Source organism: Saimiri boliviensis, chromosome 8 (assembly GCF_048565385.1).
Source record: "Saimiri boliviensis isolate mSaiBol1 chromosome 8, mSaiBol1.pri, whole genome shotgun sequence".
NCBI lineage: Eukaryota > Metazoa > Chordata > Mammalia > Primates > Cebidae > Saimiri > Saimiri boliviensis.
The window spans coordinates 31,225,215-31,250,717 of record NC_133456.1 but is presented as its reverse complement, the minus strand read 5'-3'; the positions used below and the strand labels follow the sequence as shown (position 1 = coordinate 31,250,717).

Sequence of the window (25,503 nt, the reverse complement as noted above, 5' to 3'; positions counted from 1 at the left end):
TTGCCAGTCGTTTGTATGAGAAACCATGCCTCTTACTCTGCTTTTAAACTTTAATTTCTGATTGAGTTGTAGTCATAGAAGGATGCACTTTGTATGTTTAACCCAATGATGGAATGTTTTTTAAAACTGGTGAGTCATCTGTTTTGAAACAGTCCTTTCAAGAACAGACTTTGGTATTTGGGTCAAACCAGCATTCTGACAGTAGTCCTAATATGTGAAAATTGCAAATATTTAAAATAATAGTTTATTTTGCTTTAAAATCTTTATCTGGGATTTTAAAAAATGATAGGAATGTAATATAAAATGGGAAAAAGAAATGATTCAAACATAATTCAGAAATAAGAGTTGGCCAGGTGCCATGGCTCAGTAATCCCAGTACTTTGGCCCAGGCAGCAGTTGACTGAGGTCAGGAATTCCAGACCAGCCTGGCCAACATGGGGAAAACCCCATCTCTACAAAAATTAGCCGGGCGTAGTGTCGCTTGCCTGTGGTCCCAACTCCTCCACAGGCTACTGGGAGGATTGCTTCAGCCTAAGAGGTAGAGGTTATGGAGGACCGTGACTGTGCCACTGCCCTGCACTTTTTATTTTTATATTTTTGCTCAAGAAAAATAAGAGGTAAGATTACAAGTCAGTGAAATTAAAGGGAAAAAAGTAACCTCAATAATAGCAAACGAGGCTTCCTAGTAGAAAGTTTGGAAAAAATACTTAGGATGGGAACTAAATGTAGAATAAAGGAAAGAAGTAGAAAAAAAGTGGTGTAGGTAAAGAAATGGGTAACCTGACAAATTTTGAAAACGTGCTTGCAAAGCTGTACTAAGAGCTATTTTAATTTCATAAAGTCTCCAACTACTTGGTTGTTACATTTAGGATAAATGTAACCAGACAATTGAGCAGCTAAGATAACTGAGAAACTGCTTTCTAAAAGTTGAAAACTGTGTTTCTGGCTTTTTGAAGTTATCAGCAACGAAACTGTAAATTTCAGTGTAAAATGTGCATCTCATGTCCAAGTAGAATAGGTTCCTACTTATATAGAATGGCTATCTTTATTTATTTTTGGATTCTCCTTCACACCACCACCATCCCCATTGCCTAGCATGATTTCTTGCAAATAATTTGGATTGACAGAACTGAATATATCTCTTAGTGGACTTATTTTTTGAATAATTAGATTAAATTGTAAAGTCCTTGAAAAGAATTATCTTATTTATTATTATATACCCATCCCTTAACAGTACCTGGTCCATAGTAGTTTCGGATACTTTAAGTCTTTTGAAACACTGAATATATTTGTAAATATTATGTTTTAGTTGAAAAGGATCTTTTATTTATCAAACACCTACTTTTATCACAAACCTTAAAAAGTGTAATTCTACTTATCACCACATTTATAAAAGAATGTTTATCCTCATTTTAGGAAGGAGGGAACTCAAGCTGAAAAATGACAGTAAAGTCTGCTATCACACAGAGTGAAAGGCTAATTAGAAATTCAGCCTTAGGGCTATGTGACTACAAAGTCCATGTTCTTTCCATTACACCACACTGCTCTCTTGAGCTTAGTTTAGTGTTATTTTTAATTATTTAAAGCAATAAGATGTAAAGCAAATAGTGTCAGTATTACAAGTGGCATTTATTCATTGATGGTACTTTGTAATATTGTGATTGTTGGAATTATATGGCACCTGTCTTAAGGATTGGGGGTTTTGTGGGCTTCACACACAAAACTGGAGTAGAGCACTTAGATGAGAGGCAGCTGAACCAAACAAAATTTGGGGTGCCATCCTTGTATCGTATGACCCTGCTCCAGAAGCTCTGTTGATTAGAGCCATAGTGGACGGCTGACCAATGTAAGCCCATCAACAGACTGCCTGGTAGCCTATCTTATAAGGCACTGCCCAACCAGAAGCGGAGATGTTTTTTTTTTTCCCTCACTCTTCCAGGAATTTAATCCAAAGAACCCAGAGGGAAATTGCAGTTGGTGGCAGACCAGAAAGAAATCACAGTTGGATCAGAAAGAGGCAGACATGGGGAGTGTTGCTATTTTTTGTCAATTGTGGAACATAAGTTTAAAAATTCATAAAATACTGCTTCTGAAATCTAGGACTGCCTTATATCCAGAGTAACACACCAGGTGCAGCTTCACTGAGGCCAACCTTGTTAACAGTTGGATTAATGTGAGCATCTCCTTACTGGTCATTATAATAACCCTTCTCTATCTTAGCTGACATGAATATATCTCTTTTCACTACAGCCAGATGGGTTTAAATTAAGCAGCATCCCCCAATTTACAGTGGGATTGGGCAGTGCCTTATAAGTGATGTGCCACCAGGCAGTCTTGTTGATGGGCTTACCTTGAAACCATCCAGTCAGCCTGCAGAATACTGAAAACCTTCTGGAAGGTGGGAAGAGCTATGGTGGCTTGTGGGCCCCCACAGTGATGGGGTTCATCTGTAGTTAGCTGAAAGAGATGCCTGAGAGGGAAGGGGCACTGGAGAGGGTAAAGGACAGAGGAGACAACAGAATACATTACCTAGGGAAAGGAACATGGGTTACAGGGAACTGGGAAAGTACATAGCCTGTTTGTCCACTTATGAGAACTTCACCATTATGTCATGCTTGGTCAAATTGAATACATTTCAGGATGAGTCTCTTGATTAGAATAGCTTTGAAAAAACAAAGGAGATCAAATGAATTGTCCTCCTCCTTCAGCTACCCTGTCTAGGCTTCCTGCAGGCAGGAACCTTATGTGTTTACCATGGTATCCCCCTGAGACATTGTAGGCAGTAAATAGTGAGTGAATGAAATAAATGCATGTTATAGCTTTTGACATACCTGACTTAGATAGGTCATGTTGACTTACTAACTGCAGAAAAAAACAAGAAATTATCCAAATGAAGAATCCTTTTGTAAGCCATTCTAGTTAGGAAGCAGTATAGTGATACAGTTAAAAGAGTGGGCTTTGGTTTTTATCAAATATAGGTTTCCAAACCCACCTCTGGAAATCAGATTTCTTTTACTTAATCTTGATTTTGTTACTTAATTTCTGTAAGACTTGATTTCACCATCTGTATTATGAAGTATATTATCTGTTTCGTAGGGTCATTGGAAGGTATAACTCTAAAGTGCTTAGCAAAGTATTTAGCATGAAGTCAATATTCTGTAAGTAGTGGCAATTATTATTATTAGCTGTAATAGTAGTTATTGTTATAACTATTACTCTCTGCCACTTGTTAGATCATGATCAGGGTAGAAAAAATTGAGAAGAGTTTTTACTCATTTCACAATTTTTTACATAAATCATAGTCCTCTGCTCTGAGCTGTTCCATGTCTTAGGGATTAGGATTTGAGAGGTTGATCTGAACTTGCTTGCCCAAGATTTATGCTTACTGTATTTTTTGTCTTCAAGGTATATCAGAACCTCATGTCTTCTGAACTCACTCCTACCTCTATTCCAGTCACCTCTTGACTCAGACAATTCTTTCTAATGCACTGCTTTCATGACTTCAGTCCATCTCTTTTTCCTCCTGCCTTTACCCCATGTTTCCTCATTGCTTATAAGATGAAGGCCAGTTGCTTAGCCTAGCCTGCAAGATGTTGATTTATTTCCACTGCTAAATTCCTCTCAGTTTGGTTTATCCATATTGGCCTAGGATGGTTTAAAGTTCTGCCATTTTCCTGCAAATTGTAGTCCAAATCTCAAAAAAACCAGTTACTCTGTATTCAGGGCAGCATTGAAGGTAGAGGGAGCTGTAGTCTTTCAATCCATCCTCAGGAGGAACTGGCTTCTATATTTACAGGGCCAAGAGTAAGTCTTCAGCCAGTTTTGTTATATAAGGTCTAGCGGTTTGGTTTTCAGCAGTTCCTTCCTCTGCCACAGTTTGCTATTGCTGTAGAAGTGATAGATTAAAATGTCTCTCTAAATATGTCTCCAGTCTTCTTTATTGAAATTTAGGCCTTTTTATGTTGAAGATTCAAATAATGACATGACATATTTAAATATATTTGGAGTCTTTGACTAAGCATTTGTTAGAGCTATAAAAGCATCTTCATGGCTACTCCTATTGAATTCACTCTACTTAGGGGTTTATCTTAGACCTGGTGTGGTGTTTTCCTTATTGATTGTTATGGGAGTTGGAGTGACTATCTTCTAAATTTTATCCACTAGCTCAGCCTATGTTGGTTCCATGTTGGCTTGTTTTACCTTTCCATAGATAGCTAGTCATAACTATAACTATAAATGAGCTAAAATAATTTTAGTCCCCAATTCATTCACAAATAGACATTGAGTACCTACTGTGTATAAGAAACTGTACTATCAAGGTATAAAAACAAGTAATAATAATAGGTAATGTTTATTGGTTATTTTATAAGTGCCAGGCACTGCCTTAAGGGCTCTATGGTCATTATTTTTATTTAATCTTCACATTCATTCTATAAGGTATGTATGTATTATCATCATTCTACAGACAAGAAAACTGAGAGGTGGGGAAATTAACTAACTTGCCAAGTCACATATTTATGGTATGCTAGATAGCAGCATAGTAGAATGTGATTTTGTCCAAATACAATCACTGCCTTCAAGAGATTTACTGTATAGTAACAGAGATTAAACACGAATCTATAAGAAAATCCAGTTTAAAAAGGGCAAAAGATCTGAGCAGGCGTTTCTCCACAAAACATATAAAAATCACTGACAAGCACATGAAAAGATCATCAACATCATTAGCCATCAGGGAAATACAAATTAAAATCACAGCGAGATACTACTCATACCCACTAAGATAGCTAAAATAAAAAAGACAGATAGCTAATAAGTGATGGTGCAGATGTAGAGAAATCAGAACCCTCACAGACCAATACCGGGGATGAAAAAGTGGTGCAGCCACTTTGGAAAACAGTCTGGCTGTTCTTCAAAAGGTTAAAAAAAATAGTTAACCATATGACCCAGCAGTTTTGCTCCTAGGTATATATGCAAGAGAAATGAAAACCTATGTTGTCACAAAAACGTATACATGAATGTTCATAACAGCATTTTTCATCATAGCCAAAAAATAGAATCAAACCAAATCTCTCCCAACTAATGAAGTATAAAATGTGGTATTTACATACAATGGATTCAGCAACAAAAAGAAATGAAGTGCTGATACATGTTACAACATGGATGAACCTTGGAAATGTTATTCTGACACATAAGTGAAAGAAACCAGTCATAAAAGAATACTTACTGTATGATTCTATTTATATAAAATCCTCTAAAATAGGCAAACCTGTAGAGACAGAAAGTAGATTAATAGTAGCCAAGAGCTAGAGGGAAGGGAGAATGGGTAGTGGCTGCTAATGAGTACAGGGTTTCTTTTTGGTAGGATGAAATTGTCCTAAAATTCATTGTGGTGATGGTTGTACGAGAATATACTACTAAAAAACCATTGAACTATACACTTTAAGTGGTTCAATAACGTTATTTTTAAAAACATGAATCCAGAGTAACTAAAATATAAAGTAGCATTTGGTAATTCATATGGAAACAACCAAAAGCTATCCAAGTTCAGAGGAAAAAGACCATTTAGGCTACCACAATTAGGGTAGCTTTCAGAGGATAACGGGATTTGGATAGAGCTGGGATGAGGTGCACATAATTGAAGGAAAGAAGAAAGGTATTGCTTAGAAAGCACAGCCAAAAGAAAGAGAAAATTACAGCATATATTTGGGAAATGGTGAGGGGTCTGGTTTGGCTGGCATGCTTGGTGGTTAGAAAAAACAAGTATTGATATGCTTTAGATATAAAATTATGGGAGAAAATATTTAAAATTTTAACTTTGCCCCCCAAAATCTAAGGTGTACTGTTAAGATACAGTACAGAGGAAGAGTAGTAGACTTTGAAATGATAGGTTTGTCTAGGCCTTGGAGAAAGAGGTATGAATACTAGGTAGGAAATCACCTCTGTTTCTGCCCTCACTGGAAGCTCCAGATCCCATTTCCTTAGTAGCTCGTGTTTCCATATTAGCCTTGCAGTCTTTTCATGTGATGTGACTTTCACACAAGAAAACTGCAAGGCTTTGGAGAGTCTGTGGATTTGGCACCTGTAGAAATAGTCTTATATCTGAGTACAAAGTATTCCTCATGGTTTCTCAATACTGTGCTAGCATCAAGATATTCCTCCTCTGCTTCAGGATGAAAGTCAAATGTAAGTCAAAGCTCACCCCCACAGCATGAATTTGAGAAGTAACACAAACTGGTCATAATTATTTCATTCCATTATATTCCAGTTGTTTTCTTGAGCACCTACTATGTAAAAAAATAAATAAATAAAATAAAATAAAATAAAATAAAATAAAAATATATATAGTGGATGCTCTCGGGGCTAAACAAAAACAAAAATTCCTCAACAGGTTGTGTTAATGGATATAGCTTTATTTTGAAACTGTATAGATGTTTCCTTCACTTAGCCACTGCAAGTGATTAGACTGAGAGGTTCTGGAAACTCAAAGCCAGGAACTAACTGCTCCATTCAGTCTGATGGGATGAGGAACTCAGGGAGATGCTGCCTCTGGCACCCATTCCCAGCAACAGGCCTCCTATTCCCGTCTTCATCTTACTTACTCTGCTGTAATAAGTCTGTTTACCAAGGGAAGTGTTCCTTCAAATCCTTGTCTATCATTTACCTGGAATGTTTGGTCCCCCCAAAATTCATGTTAAAACAATCCCCAAAGCAATGGTATTAAGAGGTGAGGCTCTTAAGAGATGATTAGATCATGAAAGGTTAACCCTTATGAATGGGATAAGTGCCCCCCCCCTTTTTTTTTTTTTGAGACGGAGTTTCGCTCTTGTTACACAGGCTGGAGTGCAATGGCTCGATTTCGGCTCACCGCAACCTCCGCCTCCTGGGTTCAGGCAATTCTCCTGCCTCAGCCTCCTGAATAGCTGGGATTACAGGCACGTGCCACCATGCCCAGCTAATTTTTTGTATTTTTAGTAGAGACAGGGTTTCACCACATTGACCAGGATGGTCTTGATCTCTTGACCTCGTGATCCGCCCGCCTCGGCCTCCCAAAGTGCTGGGATTACAGGCTTGAGCCACCACACCCGGCCAAGTGCCCTTGTAATAGGGGCCTAAAGGAGTTTGTTTACCCTTTCCACCATGTGGGGACGCATCAAGAAAGTTCCATCTTTGAAGCAGAGAACAAGCCCTCATCAGACACTGAATCTTCTGATCTTCTGATACCTTGATCTTAGGCTTCTCAGCCTCCAGAACTGTGGGCAATACATTTGTGTTGTCTATAATTACCTAGTCTGAGGTATTTTGTTATAGCAACCTGAAGGGACTAAGACACTCTGACTTCTCATCACCTCTTACCCGAGACCCACTATCCATGATCCTTTCAAAGAAACTTGTTCTACCAGTCCCTGAGTAAACTTTCCATCCAAGCTGCAGATCCAGGAGAAACTCTTCAGTCTTTTTTAAGGCTCCTGAAATTCAAATCCACTCCTAGGAAATAAATGGGTCATGTCTCAATTTTATTCGGCCTTAATTGGGTGGCGCGGGTGGGAAGGAAACCAATACAACCACCACTTTAATTTCTTTATTCATCAATAGTATCTGAAAAGAAAGAATCAGAAGTTACAAAAACAAGTTAAATGCAATATGGAAGCCTACTAAATACAAATACAAGTTCACAAACACATATGCAACAGAAACTTGTTTAGATTGTTTCTTGAAGTTTGACTATTTAAAAACATAGGTGTAAAGGAAAGACATTCAGGCTGGTCCACATAGGCTTGTTAGCAGGCAGAGAAGCACTGGTTTCCAAAAACAGTGATAGGAGTCCAGAGTCACAGCATGTGGAAAGGTTTCCATGGTCACTGGATCTTAACAGATGCTATAGTATTTACAAAACTACACACACAGAGAAAGCCCAAGGAAGCCTGCAGGATAAGCCCTATGCTTTTAGAGGGCTAAAGGAACTGAACCTGATTTAATCCTGTTTGCTCCATGCAAAGCTTTATGCAAGACTCCCCAAACTAGGCTATTTAGCAGCTTTCCATGAATGGTCCTCAGATCATGTGTTTCTATGGCAAAGACAACAGCTGCCCTATTTACACAGAAGCAGCAGAACTCAAGAAAAATGTGGATTTGCTCTTGGGAGTACAATGTTGGTTGCAGGGTAGAGTAGACTTGGATGGTAATCACTGTTCTATCTGTGACTAGTGAAGAGACACTGGTTTCTCGCTTTTAACAAACTGGTACTCTTGCCCTCTCCCATAGTGTCCAAGGACTGGCAAAACTTTTGATTAAGGCATGCTGCTGTGAGTTCTCCAAGGCACTTGGACAGGGAGCTGTAATTCAGACTGCACAAGTGGGATCTGAAGAGAGTTTTTAAATAGGATGATACATAAAAGCTTGAAATGCTAAACAAAGTGGAATTTTCTCCTTTCAAATGAGAACAAGGAAAACAATTTAGAAGGAATCCTATTTTTGGCACAGCGTTTACTGTGCATTACAACCTAAATGATTTCCTTCTGATGGTCTTTAATCTGCTTTCTGCAAATGAGATCTTATGTCAAGGCTTTAGTCTTTGGTATTCCAAATGCATCTTAAACAGGGTAGTGAGTGGGGTTAATAATCACAGAAGTTGAAAGACACAGGAATAAGTGTAAACAACTGACCTCCCCAAGTCACAGTTTTAAGATTAAATCTCCATTTTTCCCCCCTGTTGAATTAGAAACTTTCTTTATCCTCATCTCTAAAGGGAATGCTATTTCCAGCCAAAGGTTAAACAGGAAATGCAATTATGAAGACAGAGTGAGGTGGTTCTCTTTCCCGCTGTCTTCCTGCTTTACCCATGAGGACTCTGTATCACAGCACAACCTGTAGGGTCATCAGGCTGAGATCAGATTTGGTCATCTTGTTTTTGGCTATCTGACATTTCTTGTTCTAACAACAAGGTTTCATTTATTCTACAGAAAAGAAGGAAAAATCACAGGTACCTAGCTCCCCTCTGGACCAATGATCAGAACCACAGAATTTATAATTTATCAAATCAAAAGGCTAGTGTATTCTTACCAGCTCACTGAGGAAACTGAGGTCCAGGAAAAGGAGGAGACAGGGCCAACTCACTCTCCTAGTTAGCAGTAGGCCAATGAGCACATTAGTGGGCTGGGATATCCTAAGCCCTGCTTGGCTGCACTTGTCTCCATCCTTTGGAATACGGATTTGCCTGAACTTCTCAGAATAAATAAAAACAAATTAATCTATGGATTTAGAAAGTTTTTTACGAAGATGCTTCTTCCCCTGGCTTTGGTCTGAGGCACCCCCTACACCACTGGCAGACAGTGGACTGTTGGAAGCTAGGGGGGCCAACTACAAGCTGCATCTAGGAAGTGGCAGGCTGGGGGCATCTGGGTTATTTGAGCCCCTGCACCAGGAAGAACCCCAAACTCCTTCCACCTATGAAGTGGTTGGACTACTGAAAAATAATTGTAAAAGCTTAATACCTAGTCAAGAAAATAAAATATTAAAAAACAATAATATAATGATAATAATTGAAGAATAAAGTCAACTTGTAGAAAAAAAAATGTTACAGAGAAATAGCACCTTTGGTAAAAAGTGTTTTAAAAATTTGGTTAGGTCACTAAGGGGCTTGAAGTATACAAGTATCTGCATCATTTGGGCATACCCTCCCAGATACTACATCCAAGTCTGAGGAACACTGGGTAACCAGCAGGATGGCTATGTATCTAGAGGCAGTTATTGGGACCAAGAGATGCATGGATGTTGGAAGTCTGTCATGCTGATAGCAATGGAAAGAGGCTGGAAGCAGACAGCATTCCTCTCTGTGGAGCTTCCCAAACCTCTCCTCCAGGGACACCGTGCTAAGTTCTCTCTGGCACTGCGTGCACTCCCTGCAGCCTGCTGACAGCTGCCATAAACACAAAAGGGGTTCAGATCTGGGTCTGCTCCTCTCTCAATTGTGATGCAGTTTCCTTACCAGCCTCCAGCCCCAGAGCACCGTTTACAGTTTCTCTTAAAGCACTCCTAGAAATGAAGGCTATGGCCCTTCCCCTCCTAGCCAGCCACCTTCATATCCATTATTGCAAAACAAACAAAATGAAACTCATTGCTATACAAGCAAATACTGGTGATTTGGCGACTGTAGCAGACACTTGTGTATACTGGACTCAGCGCTGAAGTGGAAGAGAAGGTGCTGGGCTCCAGACACTGTCCTGTGCCTCCTCATTAGATTTCTTTGGTGTTCACTCTCTTGGTCTTTTCAGCCGTTTCCTTTGAGATGCAAGAGAAAATAGGTGTCATGGAAATATTAAACAACTGTTGGCATTTATCTGTTCCTCTAGATTATATAGCATTGACATTTACAAGCTTATGCTGAATTTTAGTTGTTTACTTGTGTGGCTCCTCTGTAGACAATGAACAACTTGAGAACAAGAACCACAGCCTATTCATGACATGGTCATGCAGGGGCTGTTTATGGAATTAAGTTGACTCCATTTGGACTCTTATGAAACAAGCAGATCAGACATTATGGTTCCCATTTTAAGGACGAAGAAAAGGATGTTAAATGGAAATGCTACAAGATGTTCTGTATCCAACAAGTCCAAAGAGGCGTTAAGTATAACAGGTTCTGGAGGCAGATTGCCTGAGCTTCAACAATGGCTGTGCTACTTTTTGGGTGACCTTGGGCATATTATGAAATCTGTGTCTCAATTTCTTCAATTGCAGAACCACAGTAATAAAGTTCCATCTCTTACAACAGTGCCTGGCACATTTCTCCAAAGAAGATACACAAATGGCCAATAAGGACTTGATGCTCAACGTCATTAGTCACATGGGAAACGCAAATCACAATGAGCTACTACTTCACACCCACTAGGACAGCTAAAATAAAAACAATAACAAAACTGTTGCTGAGTATGTGAAGAAACTGGAACTCTATGGTAAAGATGTACAATGGTGCAGTAGCTTTGGAAACCAGTCTGGCCATTTCTCAAAAGGTTAAACATGGAGTTACCATATGACCCACCAATTCCACTCCTAGGTAAATACCAAGAGAACAGACAACATATGTCCACACAAAAACTTGTGTGCACAAACGTTCATAACAGCTTTATTTATCAGAGTCCCCAAATTGAAACAACCTAAATATCCATTAACTGATGAATGGATAATGTAACATGTGGTATATCTGTATCATGGAATGTTATTCAGCCATAAATAGGAAAGAAGTATTGATTCATACTGTAAGAATGAACCTTGAAAACATTATGCTAAGTGAAAGACAGAAAGGCTATACTGTTGCATGATACCACTGTAGTATGTCCAGAACAGGCAAATCTATAGTTAGAAAGTAGACTGGTGGTTGCAAAGGGTTGGAGGAAGAGAGTGGAAGGTGACTTCTAATGGGTATGGGATTTCTTTCTGGGATAATGAAAATGTTCTGGAATTAAGATCATAGTGAGATAATTGACAATCTTAGGAATATACTTTAAAGGGGTGAAGTTTTGGTATGTGAATCATATCTCAACTAAAGAAATAAATTTTGTAAAGCCTGAAAACAGTGCCCGGTATCTAGCAGACACTGCTGATGTTCCAGCCATAGCCCCTATGTTTGGGTGTACACTGGCGTGACTTCCTACCTACTGCCAGCATCTGTGTCTCTGCCTGAGGGCTTTCTCTAGCTGCTGGAACCCACTCTGTCCACACACACTGGTAGGTCACAAATGCCAGGGAATTAATGTTTCTCAGTAGCAGCCCTCAGCCAATGGCTGATGGGAGTTCTTGTAGAAACAGCCCAGCTTCATCCTCACTCAGGCACTGTTACTCCATTCCCAGAGACCCTCAACAGGATTAAGTGCCACTTGTTCACAGTGATAACAGGCCTGAATACCCACTCTTCATTGCTTCCTTCCCTTCCTGGACTCGTTTCCCAAATCTCCCTCTGGTGCTTCCTGTGATTGCCTCCCAAATAAACTGTGTGTACTTGCATCCTTGCCTCGGCATCTGCTCTGAGAGGACTCACATCAAACAAAGACACTTAAACATATCAGCTATTATAATTCACTTCCTACTGTCTGATAACTGCTCTATCCTAGATGAAAGTAATTCCTATGTTTTTAAATTTTCTCTTTGATGGGATTGAACTCATTGGGAGGCTCAAGACTGGTGAACTTTGAAAAAGCAAAAGACTAGAAGCTTTTGCTTCTGCTTAAACAACTGACATGAGATTTCTATACCATCAGTGACAATGATGACAAAATGCACATCAAGAATGATCAATAAATATGAGCAATTACTATTAATAGTAATAGTTCTGTTTACTCATGTGAAATATTTCACATCAATAGTTTAGCAGTTCTTGTGACCATTATATTCCTTAAAAGCTTCTATGTCAGAGAGAAGGCTAGTACTATTACATTTGGTCTACAGACAGGTAATGGAAGGTACAATATCCTCTGTGAAGACTATATGATAAGCCAGTAGAAGGATGGGCCCAGAAGCCCAACAGTTCCATAACATGTCAGAGGATCACTATTCTGCTAAGAATCCTTCCACCAAGGAAGGCTTTAACTTAATAACATAGAACCTGAACAAAATTCTTATTTATTATCTTCTTGAGTCTCTGGGAAGGAGTCTCTGTCAACTCTAGGCTATTTTCTAGTCAGAATGACGTTTAACGTAAATCGTTTCTGCTGTGGCCCAAATCCACTGCTTTCATGCTTACTGAGTGCTGACTAAATACCAGGCCCTGCGAGAGCTGCCATGGTACAATGGTGAGCAAGTTACAGAGCCTGCTTTCAAGAGCTCACAGTCTTTGGGTCTGTTCATGACAAGATACACACTTTCTTAAACCATGCTCATTGGCAAATCACTTCCACCTCATTTGCAAATAACCACCTGCCTGATTTTGCCTTACGCAGCCACTCACCAAGATGTAACCTATATCTGTTGAGATCTACTAGGCCGTTTTATCACGGAAGTGTCTGTATCAGTTTTATAGTACAGGTGATGGGGTATCACTCAGGATCTACTGTATTGAACAGAGTGTGTCTCCTTGGTCTCATGGGGCACTGGGCAGTGTTTGAGTGGTATAGGGTCGGGTGGCAACAGCAACACCTGAACCAGCATGGAGGCCGCCACTTACCTGATGCTTTTGGAGCTCCTGGATGTATCTGGCCATCTCCTCCTCTGTCTGGGTCTGGGCCCCCTTCTGATTCTTTCCTGCAAGAATAACCAAAGCTCAGAGTAGTGGCAGCTGTTGTATGCCAATGAGGAATCCCACCAAGATCTACCTAGAGGCTCTCAATTCATCTCTCATTTCACCTGTGGAAGGAGAGGTGAATTAAACACATTTTCTGAGTATGAAGGCCTTGTGCAACTGGTACTTCGAATGTAACACCTTGTAACAAAGCAATCTACCCACACTCCTCTCTGGTCTTTATTCCTGTAACTGCTTAGCACATTCCTGCCAGAGGCTGGCCCTGCAAAAATATATGGTGAAAACCTGGACTTGATATAGGAGATTCCTCAGACAGTAACTCTCAGCCATTCACCTACCTTCAGATTGTCCTGGAGAACATTTGAAAAGATAACTATCTATGTTCCATCTTCAGAGATTCTGATTTAATTAATCTGAGGTGGGACCTGGACACTAATATTTTTTTTACAAGTCTTTCTGGTTGGTTCTAATGCGCAGCCAGGGTTGACAACCATTTCTTCTAGCAATGTTTTCCAAACTCGCGCAGTGATAAAAACAAAAACTACACAGGTTCCCAAGCTGCTCTTTTGCAAATGCTGATTTACTAGGTTTAAAATGGAATCTCTACGCTTATCAAGTATAATGTTGACCATTAAGAAACACTGCTAGGACCTATCTTCCAAACATTGCTATCAGCTTTCTCCTTGTAGCAGTTTCCCTTGGCTCTGGCTCCACCTGGCTTCACATGTTGATGCCCTTTCTTGCTTGTCCCATTCTGATTTGTGATCTAAGAGCAGATTGCTAACTCTGGTACTAACCTGAAAATTTCCTGGAATGCTGGCTACACAAAATCCTCTCAGATCCATGACCTACACATCATGCTTCTGGGGTACCACCACAGTCAGGCCCCTGGGGCACCACCATCTGGAATGCTCCATGTTATACCCACATAGAGTTCTAGACTTGGCCATCCAGAGAGGGAGGATGAGCAGCCCATAGCTGTGTGACTGTGGAAATGGGCAATGTCCCATGGGACTGTTCATTTGAATTTTGTCTGATGCATGTGATAGAGATTATTATCCAGATGACCATGCTTATTCTTATTCTGTAAGCCAGCTGCACACTAATTGCCTGCACTTTAGAAATGGAGGGCTACCTTTACAAAGCCAGAATAGCAGTAGTTAGAAGCAGAGAGGTACTGAAGGGAGTTTTGGGAAAACAAGTATAGGATGCTCCATGGTTGAGGCAGGCTAGGCCACTGACCATTTTCAGAAGTTCTTCGTTGGCTTCAGAAGTAACTTGGTCTTGACTTCAAGGAACTTGTAGAATTTTCTAGTCTCTAAACAGCCTCTTCCTGTTATTTCACCTGTCCCTGGAGTTACATTGGTTTCCTGTCTTTCCATATTGAAAACAGACTTGGTCCTGGGCAGTGGTAGACCAGAGATCCCTTAGATAGTACTGGGTTCCATTCATACTGTTGGTGTTTGCTAGGATTCTTGTCTGGAAGAGCCTCTTCCTGGGTCTCTGACCTCTGTTTTCTGGTTACCATTTAACCTGATCTTCCTGAACATAATTCTAGGCTCCAGCCAGCTCTTCCTTGACTCAGTTAACTTCTTAAAATATCCTTTTTTTTATTTTTTTATTTTTTATTTTTTACTTTTTTTTTTAAGACAGGGTCTTGCTCTGTCATCCAGGCTGGAGTGCAGTGGTGCAACTGTGGCTCACTGCAGCCTCAACCTGTCAGGCTCAGGTGATCCTCCCACTTCAGCCCCTCCAAGTAGTTGGGACTACAGGCATGTGCCATCACGCCTGGCTAATTTTCACATTTTTGTAGACATGGTCTCGCTATGTGGGCAAGGCTGGTCTTGAATTCCTGGGCTCAAGCGATCTTCCCACCTTGGCCTCCCAAAGTGCTGGGATTATAGCCATGAGCCACTGCACCTGGCCAATGTAACTTTAGGTTCACCCTAGCTGGTACAACTTTTGGGCCTGGTTCCAACTGATCTTTCTTCCGTAAGGCAACTCTCCCTTTCAGACCTGGCTTCAACACCTTTCTTATGTCTTGCCTCTACTCTGTATGTCCCTGGTTCTGTGCTAGGGCTCAGCTTTGATTTAAGAGTCCCTCTTGATCTTTGGCATCATTGTAGCCCAGGACCCAGATGGGACCCTAGTGGTTCCAACATACCCTGTAGCCTCACACTGCCCTCCAAACTCTCAGATTTCTGTCTTCCCAGGCCACCCTGTACACATCTCAACTAGCTCAACTTTCTCTCTCTCCTTTTAAAAAAGATTACCCATTTCTGTTAGTTGAAAGAGGGTCTACAAACATTTTTTCTTTTTCTGCCTGGGTATGGCAAGGAGAAGTCATTCTGTCTTCCAATCACCAGAGTCTGTTACTAAGTATTTCCTAAGGTGTTAAAAGGATCAAGTGGGTTAATGGGTAAAGTGCTTAGAAGAGAGCCTGGCACATGGTTCTTGCTGTGTAAGTATCTGATTTCATTGTTACTATTCCAGTCTCATACTATCATTTACTTTTGCCCTGGGTCTTGGTCCTCTCTTATTCCTAGCCTCTGGAGTGATTTTCAAACTCAATGCCTATGGGATAAGTGCTCTGCCCTCAAAGCTATCTACTGGGGCTCCAACCTTACAGGTGTGGGTCTGCCAGTTGCTCCTTGGGTTGCTTGCTCCCAGCCACCCTCTTCTCCATCAATCCCACCCCAACTTCTCATGCGGATTTCATGAAGCTCTCTCCTTGCTGTTTTTTCTTTCTGCCTGAAGCACAGCTCACCATCACAGGTCATGGCTGTACAGACCCAGTTTCCACAGGCACAGACACAGCGGTTACAGTCCACCTCGGTTTCAGCTCCATCTGCATACATTTCATCCTCCAGGGCACACTCTGTTGGGCCAGAAATATGGGGCAACAGTTTTTAGTTGTGAGACTGGAACAGGGCATCTTTGCCACAGTCTGTGCATCTTACCCTTTTTCCCCGACAAGACATGCCTGTCCCTCAGAAGCACCATATCTGAGCAAATTCCACCATCAACCTAAAGAATTTGGGGTCCAGGCCGGGTGCGGTGGCTCAAGCCTGTAATCCCAGCACTTTGGGAGGCCGAGGCGGGTGGATCACGAGGTCAAGAGATCAAGACCATCCTGGTCAACAAGGTGAAACCCCATCTCTACTAAAAATACAAAAAGTTAGCTGGGCATGGTGGCGTGTGCCTGTAATCCCAGCTACTCAGGAGGCTGAGGCAGGAGAATTGCCTGAACCCAGGAGGTGGAGGTTGCGGTGAGCCGAGATCGAGCCATTGCACTCCAGCCTGGGTAACAAGAGCGAAACTCCGTCTCAAAAAAAAAAAAAAAAAAAAAAAAGAATTTGGGGTCCTGACTTCACCATGGGGATGATGGGCTGGAACCCAGTCTGGAATCATGGAAGGGGATTTTCTCAGCTAGCTCTGTATCTTGGCTCCCACAAAATGCCTCCATTCCCTACAGCTCTCTATTTCTTAGGTTAGGCATACTCTTCTCAGGAGGGTTGAAAGATGGGTTGAGACACTTGAGAAATTCTTGGAAGCTGAGTTTCCAATCAGCATTTTCATCAGACAGTTCAATGAGAGCATCAACACAGAGTCCTCTGAAACACAACACAGGAGAAATGTGTTAGCAAGACCTCAGCTTTGCTCAGAAGAAGGAAAGTACACATCAGGACTACATACATCCAGGGCCTCCAAAGGAGGCCAAGAAGATGACTGCTAACTGAAACAGCCTCTCTCTACACTGATTCAACACAACTATTATCCATCCTGACAAATGCAGCCATCTAACCTTTAGTTTGTTATACTGAATGTCAGATCACTCAGGCTGTTCAAATGTCCCCTTAAGATGACTAAAGTTTCATGAATGGTTTTGTCAGCTTTGACTGACAAATGTTTTCACTGCCTGCACACCTTCCACTAGCAATTGCCTTTCCCCATGGTATAAAAGTCAAGTCAACCAAACTAGGAAAATCAAAACCGAAGAGATATGACAGATGACACGAAAGGAATATGAGATTTGAAAGAATATGAAGTTCAAGCAAGAATCACCATTATCATCATTTTAGAAAGAGATTTTCAGAAAAGCTTTTAGAACCAGTTCTATCACTTCTTCCTTGCACTGGATTTGAGCCCTGGCTCAATCACTTACTACTCAAATGGACTTGAGGTAGTTATTCAACTTTTCTGAGCCTGTCTTCCCAACCATAAAAGGAGGACGAGAAGCCCTCCTTCACTGGGATATCATGAGGAACACACATTGAAATTGTTAAACATTACCTAATCTCAGATTATCAAAAATGAAGGATTTACAGAACCTATACTTTAAGGTCACAGACTATTATTAAAGAAGAACCCTTTTACAAACTGTGCATTGTACTTCTTTTAAAGAAAAGAGATGCTTTTCCTATTTTAAATTCTTCCCAATGTCCTAAAACTACATGAAAAGTTTCTTAGCAATTAGTTTTTATTAATATTTATTCTGGAATAATAACAGAAAAGTAGAGGGGCATACATTTGTAAGAGTTAGGGCAATTGACATGAAATAGCACTAATTATCTTAAAAATCAGAACAAACCTGTTTTAGACCTACCGTTAAATACTAGACTAATGTAATTCCTTCAGAAAATTAGTCAGTAAAATATCACCCACAACATTTGGAAACAACTTGCGCTGATGTGCCCTTGGCAATTTATTTTAAAATTACATTCTTCTATTCCTTGCAAGTTCTCACCAAAAACAGTAACTATTTGATTAGATATCAGTGGTACTCAAGATACTAGTTCATACTGTTCATAGAATAGAACAGGACACAATTCCCATTTTGCTTTTTACATGACATTCTCTCACTGGTAGCTCTTCTGCAAGTGGGAAAGGGTTTAAGTCCCCTCTCCTAGACAGTCTTCCCTTGTGGATCATTCTCTGACCCCTCACTCCTCTTACCTAAGCAGTTTGTTGTTCTCCTGGTCTGGATACGTGGTGATATTGATGGCAGTTTCGTTCTGTTCCACAAACTTCAGGAATTCGCTAGAGTCCAGGCGAGAGTCACCATTGTCAAAGTTCTAGAATGGGCATGAACACATCATTCAGGAATGTTTTGTAGAAATCCTGTTCCATCATTGCTCCACTCAACTGATCTGCCTCTGATTCATCTTGGTCTTGATACATTCCAACCCTTTCCTGGCCTTAGAAGGCCATGGCAACAAACGCTCAAATCCCTGGGACACACAGGGGAGGTATCCGTGCCCAATGTGAGAGGAAAAGTGCCTGGGAAGAGGAGGCAACCTGAACAGAGGCCTCTGGGGTCCCTAAACCTGCTGTGTGGCCCCATCTCTGACACTGCCCTGCAGACACTTTTTACTATACCTTTGGTTTCAGACCAACTTCCACATCGTGTTCTCAAACGCTGATGAATATGTAACATGAGTTTAAAGTTATAAGCTGTGAATCAAAATCTCTGTAGCAGGGCCCAGAATGTGTTTCTAATCAGCTGCTCAGGAACAGCAATGCAGATAATCCCCTCTGAGCTCACTTTGGAATTATAGGATCATTTCTTGTTGCTGGATTCCAGCTTCCCCGTCCTGTTCTCAGTGCTTAACTTTCACATTGGTGCCCATAACCGATCACATCAGTGAGAACTCAGGCAAAGGCCTCACAGCAATAAGCTATAGACAGGAGTCATCACACAAAGTTCCCACTCCTCTGCCCTGTGGGCCCCACTGCAGACATGTGCACAGGTCCTCAGATCACCCAGCTCAGGCTGTCCTCATGACCTAGCTGGCATCCCACGAGCCCAAAGTGAGGGGTGTGGTGAGCTCACACACTGTTCTCTATGGCGAGATGCTAAACTGAGACCTCAGCCATCTGGGACCATTCAAGACACCCAGGCTCTAGCTGTAGGAGGAAGGTGTCAATATCAAGACGGATCAAATTCCAAGTTGCATAATGCTGCTCTCCTAGAAAGTTTCAATAGCATCTTCCCCCCTCCATCCTAAGTCCTTTCCCTAGACTGTCTCATGTTGCTGTCCTGGCAAAGGATCAGCTTCCCCATGTTTCAAGATGGCTTTCCCAGATGGCACAAGGGATTCTGGAAGAACTATCTCTCTAGATATCTAGACAGAAGAGAAAGGTATAGCTAATAAATCTCCTCTCCTGACTGTCATGTGTCACACGTGTTCCACTCTAATGTTGTATAATGTGTATAATGAAGGTGTGCATGAAACAACTATTAGGCCCTTGCTTAGCATATACTTATCATTCTTGTCCTAATTCCCAGGAACAGGTCTATGATGTCTTTTATTCACTACACATTTTCTCTGAGGAAACTTCCCTAAGTATTTGCCTTGTGAGATCTTTTTTTTTTTTTTTTGAGACGGAGTTTCGCTCTTGTTACCCAGGCTGGAGTGCAATGGCGCGATCTCGGCTCACCGCAACCTCCGCCTCCTGGGCTCAGGCAATTCTCCTGCCTCAGCCTCCTAAGTAGCTGGGATTACAGGCACGCGCCACCACGCCCAGCTAGTTTTTGTATTTTTAGTAGAGACGGGGTTTCACCATGTTGACCAGGATGGTCTCAATCTCTCGACCTCGTGATCCACCCGCCTCGGCCTCCCAAAGTGCTGGGATTACAGGCTTGAGCCACCGCGCCCGGCTTGAGATCTTGATTAATTAATGAAAAATAATTAAATAGGCTTGGCTGGGGGGGGCGGGGCGGGCATTGTTAGTAGCACAGGACTTTCTTGAGTTCAAATGTTACATGTGCTGGGCAGACAGGAGCAACCCTCAAAGACCCCAATGTCATCAGGGCCTGATGATGGAATGAGTGTAGAGAGGGGAATGGTCTAGCACTGGCGGCAGACCTAGTGCCATGGGGCCCCAAGTGGGCACCATGAACCTGGCAACCACAGCCCAGGCAGCTCTCAAAAGGCAGTGCTGTGTATATACACTTCAAATTCAGTAGGACTAGAATCAGGCCTGCAGCTGGGGGAAGGTCCAGCCCATGTGCATTCTCATCTCATAAGGGCCCAGTTGGACCTCCTCAGGCTGGAGCTACATATGGAATCCACAGGAACACAGAATTCTGGTGTCTGTCCCAGAAATAGCCTGGAATGCCTGGGGGTTCTGTCTGTGAGGTCCTAATCATGGACCATGAACCAACCTAATTCACTCAGCCTCTTTTCAGCCAGTAAGTAACAAAGACATAGTATTCTTTATGCCTGTTTCCCCAGTTCTATACAGGTTGAGTATCAAAATGCTTGGGACCAGAAGTTTTCAGATTTTAGAAAGTCTACATATGGATAATGAGATACCGTGGGGATGGGATACAAATATAAACATGAAATTCATTCCTGTTTCCCCTATACCTTATACATATAGCCTGAAAGTAATTTTATACAATAGTTTAAATAATTTTGTGCATGAAACAAAGTTTTGACTATGTTTTGAATGCCACCCATCATATTAATTCAGGTGTGAAATTTTCCATTTATGGCATCACGTTGGTGCTCAAAAAGTTTCAGATTTCAAATTTTTGGATTAGGAATGCTCAACCTGGATTTGAGATAACACAGCTTTTCTTCTATGTAACTATAGGGGAAGGCGGAAAAGATGTGTGTCATGAGATCTGTGCTTGGGGCTCATCAGTGTAAGTTTGGAGACTGTTCAGAGATGGGCTGAGCCATGCACCTGCTTTCGCACAGCAGCTGCGACTGTGTGGACTGTGATGCCAGGGTAAAGGAGATAAGAAGGCTGGCTCAAGTGTCAGTCCTGCCCATCAGGAGCCACAGGGATTGAGATCCTACCCAGATGAAATTAGGAATGGATTAGATTCCAAATTCCAAGAGTATGGAAGGCTCTTTCTACCTGGGTCTTTCTTCATTTTGTTACACTTTCACAGAAATAGTGACTAAATCACTGGTTAGGGTGAAAGTCAGATTTTGGCCTTACTCAAATTCTAATTCAAATTGATTTTTGACTGATTTTGATGTAGGAAATGCCAGTTAGGCTGGAGAACAATTCATTGGTTCAGAACAGTCTCTTTGAGATGTCATCTCTCACCAACAGGCAGCTGCTGACCTAGGAGGAGGCAGTCTCCTTTTGAAGACAGCAGCACTTAAGACTGATAATCATCAAAAACTAGAAAATGAAACCTGTTTTCTCCTGGAAGACACTGCCAGAGTGTCTGGGAAGAGGGCATTTTGTGTCTGTCAGTCATAATCAAGCTTTCTTAGATGCTTGGGTGTGAGAATGCCCGAGAGAAGAGGTACTTTCTCAAGGGGCCTTACAGCTTTCAGAAGGGAGCCTGCAAAAGTGAGTTATTGCTGGAGGAGATGGAGATGTATTCTAGGTTCTTGGGAATCAAATCTAACAGCAGGTGTCAGTGATGCCTGAGGCAGAGTGCCATTGAAGGACCACTAAAAGATGGTTACAAGGTTCCAGGTGGCCCCTAGGTAGGCATGTCCTAGGCCCCATACCTCCCACGTTGTAATCGCAGGGCAAAGTCACTACTGCTCACAACAGGCCCTGCATTCACTCAGCTTCTGAACAATCGCTTTCTTTACATTACTTTCTGTTCCTGCCCAACTCTCCTGGCTAAGTACTACGATGTGTTTTTCTGTAGAAGAGGAACCATTCTTGCCCCAAGGGCTCTGTAATGTGGGAATGGTTGAGATAGGGACAGAGCAAGGAATACTGTGCATCTTCATCTGGGTATAATCTCAAAAACCTGGAATCCAGAGATTTAATATCTGCCATAGAGGAAAGAAAACTCTAATGCCCTTACTTGCTTCTTCTCTCAAGCTCTGTAAAAGATCTGCATGCCATAATAGACTGAGCCATTGTTAAATATTATATCCTCCTTCATTTCCCTTTGTGAAAATAGCATCTCTTCTGTTCCCAAGTGGAACACTCTGTCTCTTCAACTAATGATTGCGAACAGCAATATCTAAGTTCAGGAAGAATCTCTGGACACATGCAATGCCAGTCCATTGATTCTTCTCAGATGAAGACTCTCTCCAGGCCATGGGCAATCACATTAATGACTTAAGATAAATGTTAAACTAAGCAGGAAAGAGGCTGAAGTGGTCTGGGTCTGGGTGCCATCAGAAGGTATTTTGTATTAACAGTCAGCACCAAGGTGTCATGGGGAGTAGAGGACAGAGCTTGGCCTTAACTGACAGATTCTCTAAGACCTTTGTGGCTTTAACCGCCTGAAGGCAGCAGTACATGTGTGTTAGATTCTAAAGATTCCACTGCTTATTCCCACTGATCAAGCTGGTTAGAAGGCAACTTTCACAGATTCATGAACGACCTATGATGAGGAAACTTGGGGAGTCTATGCAGGTTTACATTTCCTGTGGTCTGGGAAGATGTGACCGGGCAATGGGAGGAGGAAGCTTCCCTTTCTATGGGCCTGAATAGTCTTCCTCCCACCTCTGGATTACCTTAAAATACTTGTCTAGGATTTCACTGTAGTTGCTGCCTTTAGAGAACCAGCCATCTGGAATGATCTCAGCTTCCAGCCACTGGATGATGCGACGTCGGAGCTCATCACGGTTGGACTGATAGCAAACAACTGCAGGAAGGTGTAGGATGTCAGCTGAGCAGTCAGGGGAGGACCCCAATAACATATGGCACTCACTGTGTGGGAGGCTTGGTGCCCAGGGTTCTGCAATGTCATCTGGGCTCCCCAGGGAGACAGAATTAGTACATCCAGGGTACACAACTGGAAAATGCCTAGCCCAGGATTCAAGCTCCCATCTCTAAAATATTTGTAAAGATTGAGACTATTGAAACAGAGAGGTTTCACAGTTTATGTGAGAAATAACTAAAGCAGAAAAATAGAGGACACTTTCATAAAGGGATATCAATCAATAAAGCAGCTCTCTTGACTCAAAGATGAGCTGAAATAATACATGAATAAATGAGAACATTATAGTTTTTTATGCCACTAGATTTCTGATTCTCTCCAGTTTCTCCCTTTCTCACCAACTGGGTCCATCCAAACTTTCCCCCACCTAAAACTGTATACCACCTGCATCATCCTTTATTATGAACAAAAGAATGTGAAGCCCAGCGAGGACCATGTTGAAGCCTGCTCTGGACAGCTGCTGTCCACTGGAAATAACAGGGGGTGCTGAGAGTCAGGTGGATGGGGAAGCAGAAGAGAGAAAGCTCTGGCAAAAGAGAATTCCTGGAAGACAACACACATAGTGAAAAGGGCACTGGGCCAAGGGAATGAAAATCCGGGAGTTCTTCCCCAGTCTGCCAATTCCTAGCTGTGTGATTTAGGAAACTCAGCCTCTTTGAGCCTCAATGTCCTCATCTATAAGGTAATTACAGTAAGATCTACCTCACAAAGGCTATTGTGAGAATCTAAGGAAAATACATGTGAAAAAGCTCTGTAATTATAAATCATGATAAAATTTCAGTGATTGCTAACAGAAAACCACAGAAGTCTTACTGGTATTTCCAGTTATCCCCTTTCCAAACGAGTTGTGCCTTCTATTTGCTAGTCCCATGACATGAGCATGTCTTACGGGATGTTGAAAAAAGAACTCAGTGGCTTTCCTGTTCATACAGTTCAATTACTACTCAGAAAAAATGGGAAAACATAGTCAACATTCTGACTCAACCAGCTGCTTCAACTGGCAAGCACATACACACAAATGTAGCTTTGCAGCTTTTCTGAGCTGTGTTGAGGAGTGGCCAGTTCTGAGAACACACGTTCTGATGGATAGAAGATCTTATGAGCTTGGCAGGGATTGTGGAACACAAAATTCCTATCATGAAAAGAATGTCCTCCCTGAGATGCAAACAGTAGAAAAAATGGGCACTCACCTGGGCTGGCAGATGGACTTACGGATTTCTTCTCTGCAAGACAAAAAAAAACAAGAAAATGTGTAATGCAAAGAGGAGAAAAAAATTTTTTTCTGTACTTCTAGGATTACAACTGCTCCACATATATAGAAGACTACCTGTAACCTTTTCATCATTTTGTCTTGACTCCTTTCCTTTCTTTCTTCTAGGGCCCAGGTATGGGGATCTTCTGTTTCCTGCTCTGGTAATTTAGGGCCACTGAATTACCCTTCTGGCCTCACAGTGGCCTGCTGCACTGAGGGGGGCAGTCATTGGGATTTTGAGAATTCACATGGAGAATCATTCTGAACAGGGAATGGAGTGAAGACTGTTACCTGGGAAACAGCTTCTTGTTTCTTCAAGGAAGGTCAAGGCTGAAAGGGGCTGCTATCTGATTAGCAACAAGTGTGGGGACTTCTTCCATCTTATTCTAATGACAATGGTTTTGGGCAAAATAAGGGAAACAATACTACTAGGGTTGAGAGGTGCCCAAATTAAAAAGCATGGGGGAAGCGAAACTTACCTACTTTCCAAAAAGGTACATAATTAATTTAAGGAACTTCCTCATTATTACTGATACTGATGGGGTCCACCTTATCTACTACCCAGCTACAGACAGTGCTGAAAACTCCCCTGGGGATCTGATATAACAAACCCTAGGCAGCAGCCTGGGCTGTCCAGGGCAAACCCAGCAGGCTCATAAGTGGCAAGAGGATGCATCGCCAACCAACTGGGTGGTTTCCAAAGCTTTGAGAGGCTGTAGTCATGACAGAAAGGCCATGTGGTCAGCCAGGCCACACTGCTCTGTTCCTCGGCTCCCCATGGCTAAAGCTACCTTGCAGTGGTGAGAGCACATCTTACCTTTGCAGTGTCCATCGTAATCAACCTGGATTTTGGATCCAGTAAGGCAGGCATCTCTATGCAGTTCACAGTGGTTGAGGTAAGTCTTGCCATTACTGCCACACACAGGCCTCTTGTGAGGTTTGCATTGCTGAAACATACCCAAAGGAGAATGTGCAGTTACGGATACACACACACACACAGCCATTTTGTAAGGGGACTGTCCGTCAGCAGAAATGGGCACAGGGAGTCACAGTTCTGGCCATCAGTGACTCTACCCAACATGACCCTGTTTCAGTTGCCTATGGCCCTTCATCCTTATCCTGGTCCAGGGTCATCTCTTCTATTCAGTGAAGAAAGAGACACCCTAAGGTTTGAATGTTTGTGATCCCTCCAAAATTCATGTTGATACTTAATCCCCAATGCAAAAGTATTAACAGGTGAGACCTTTAGGAGGTGATTAATTAGGTCATGAGGGCTACTCCCTTGTGGATGAGGTTAAGAAGTAAATAAAACAGTCTTCCTACAGCATTTGACCCTTTTGGCCTTCTGCCTTCTGCCATGTGAAG

The 25,503-nt window shown here is 41.9% G+C and overlaps 1 protein-coding gene across 2 annotated transcripts in view; it reads right to left on the bottom strand.

The window, feature by feature from the left end:
- Nucleotides 1-7,564: 7,564 nt before the first annotated feature.
- FSTL1 (follistatin like 1) overlaps nt 7,565-25,503 on the bottom strand; it is a 55,922-nt gene continuing 37,983 nt past the window's right edge. For both annotated transcript variants that reach the window (XM_003935403.3, XM_010345931.3), the window contains 8 exons: nt 24,956-25,085; nt 24,077-24,109; nt 22,681-22,811; nt 18,185-18,303; nt 16,730-16,842; nt 15,996-16,106; nt 13,154-13,230; nt 7,565-10,278 (listed from right to left, as the gene is read on the bottom strand). In XM_003935403.3, coding sequence (XP_003935452.1) covers nt 10,234-10,278; nt 13,154-13,230; nt 15,996-16,106; nt 16,730-16,842; nt 18,185-18,303; nt 22,681-22,811; nt 24,077-24,109; nt 24,956-25,085 — 759 coding nt within the window. In that variant the 3' untranslated portion in view covers nt 7,565-10,233. The remainder of the gene's footprint in view (nt 10,279-13,153; nt 13,231-15,995; nt 16,107-16,729; nt 16,843-18,184; nt 18,304-22,680; nt 22,812-24,076; nt 24,110-24,955; nt 25,086-25,503) is intronic.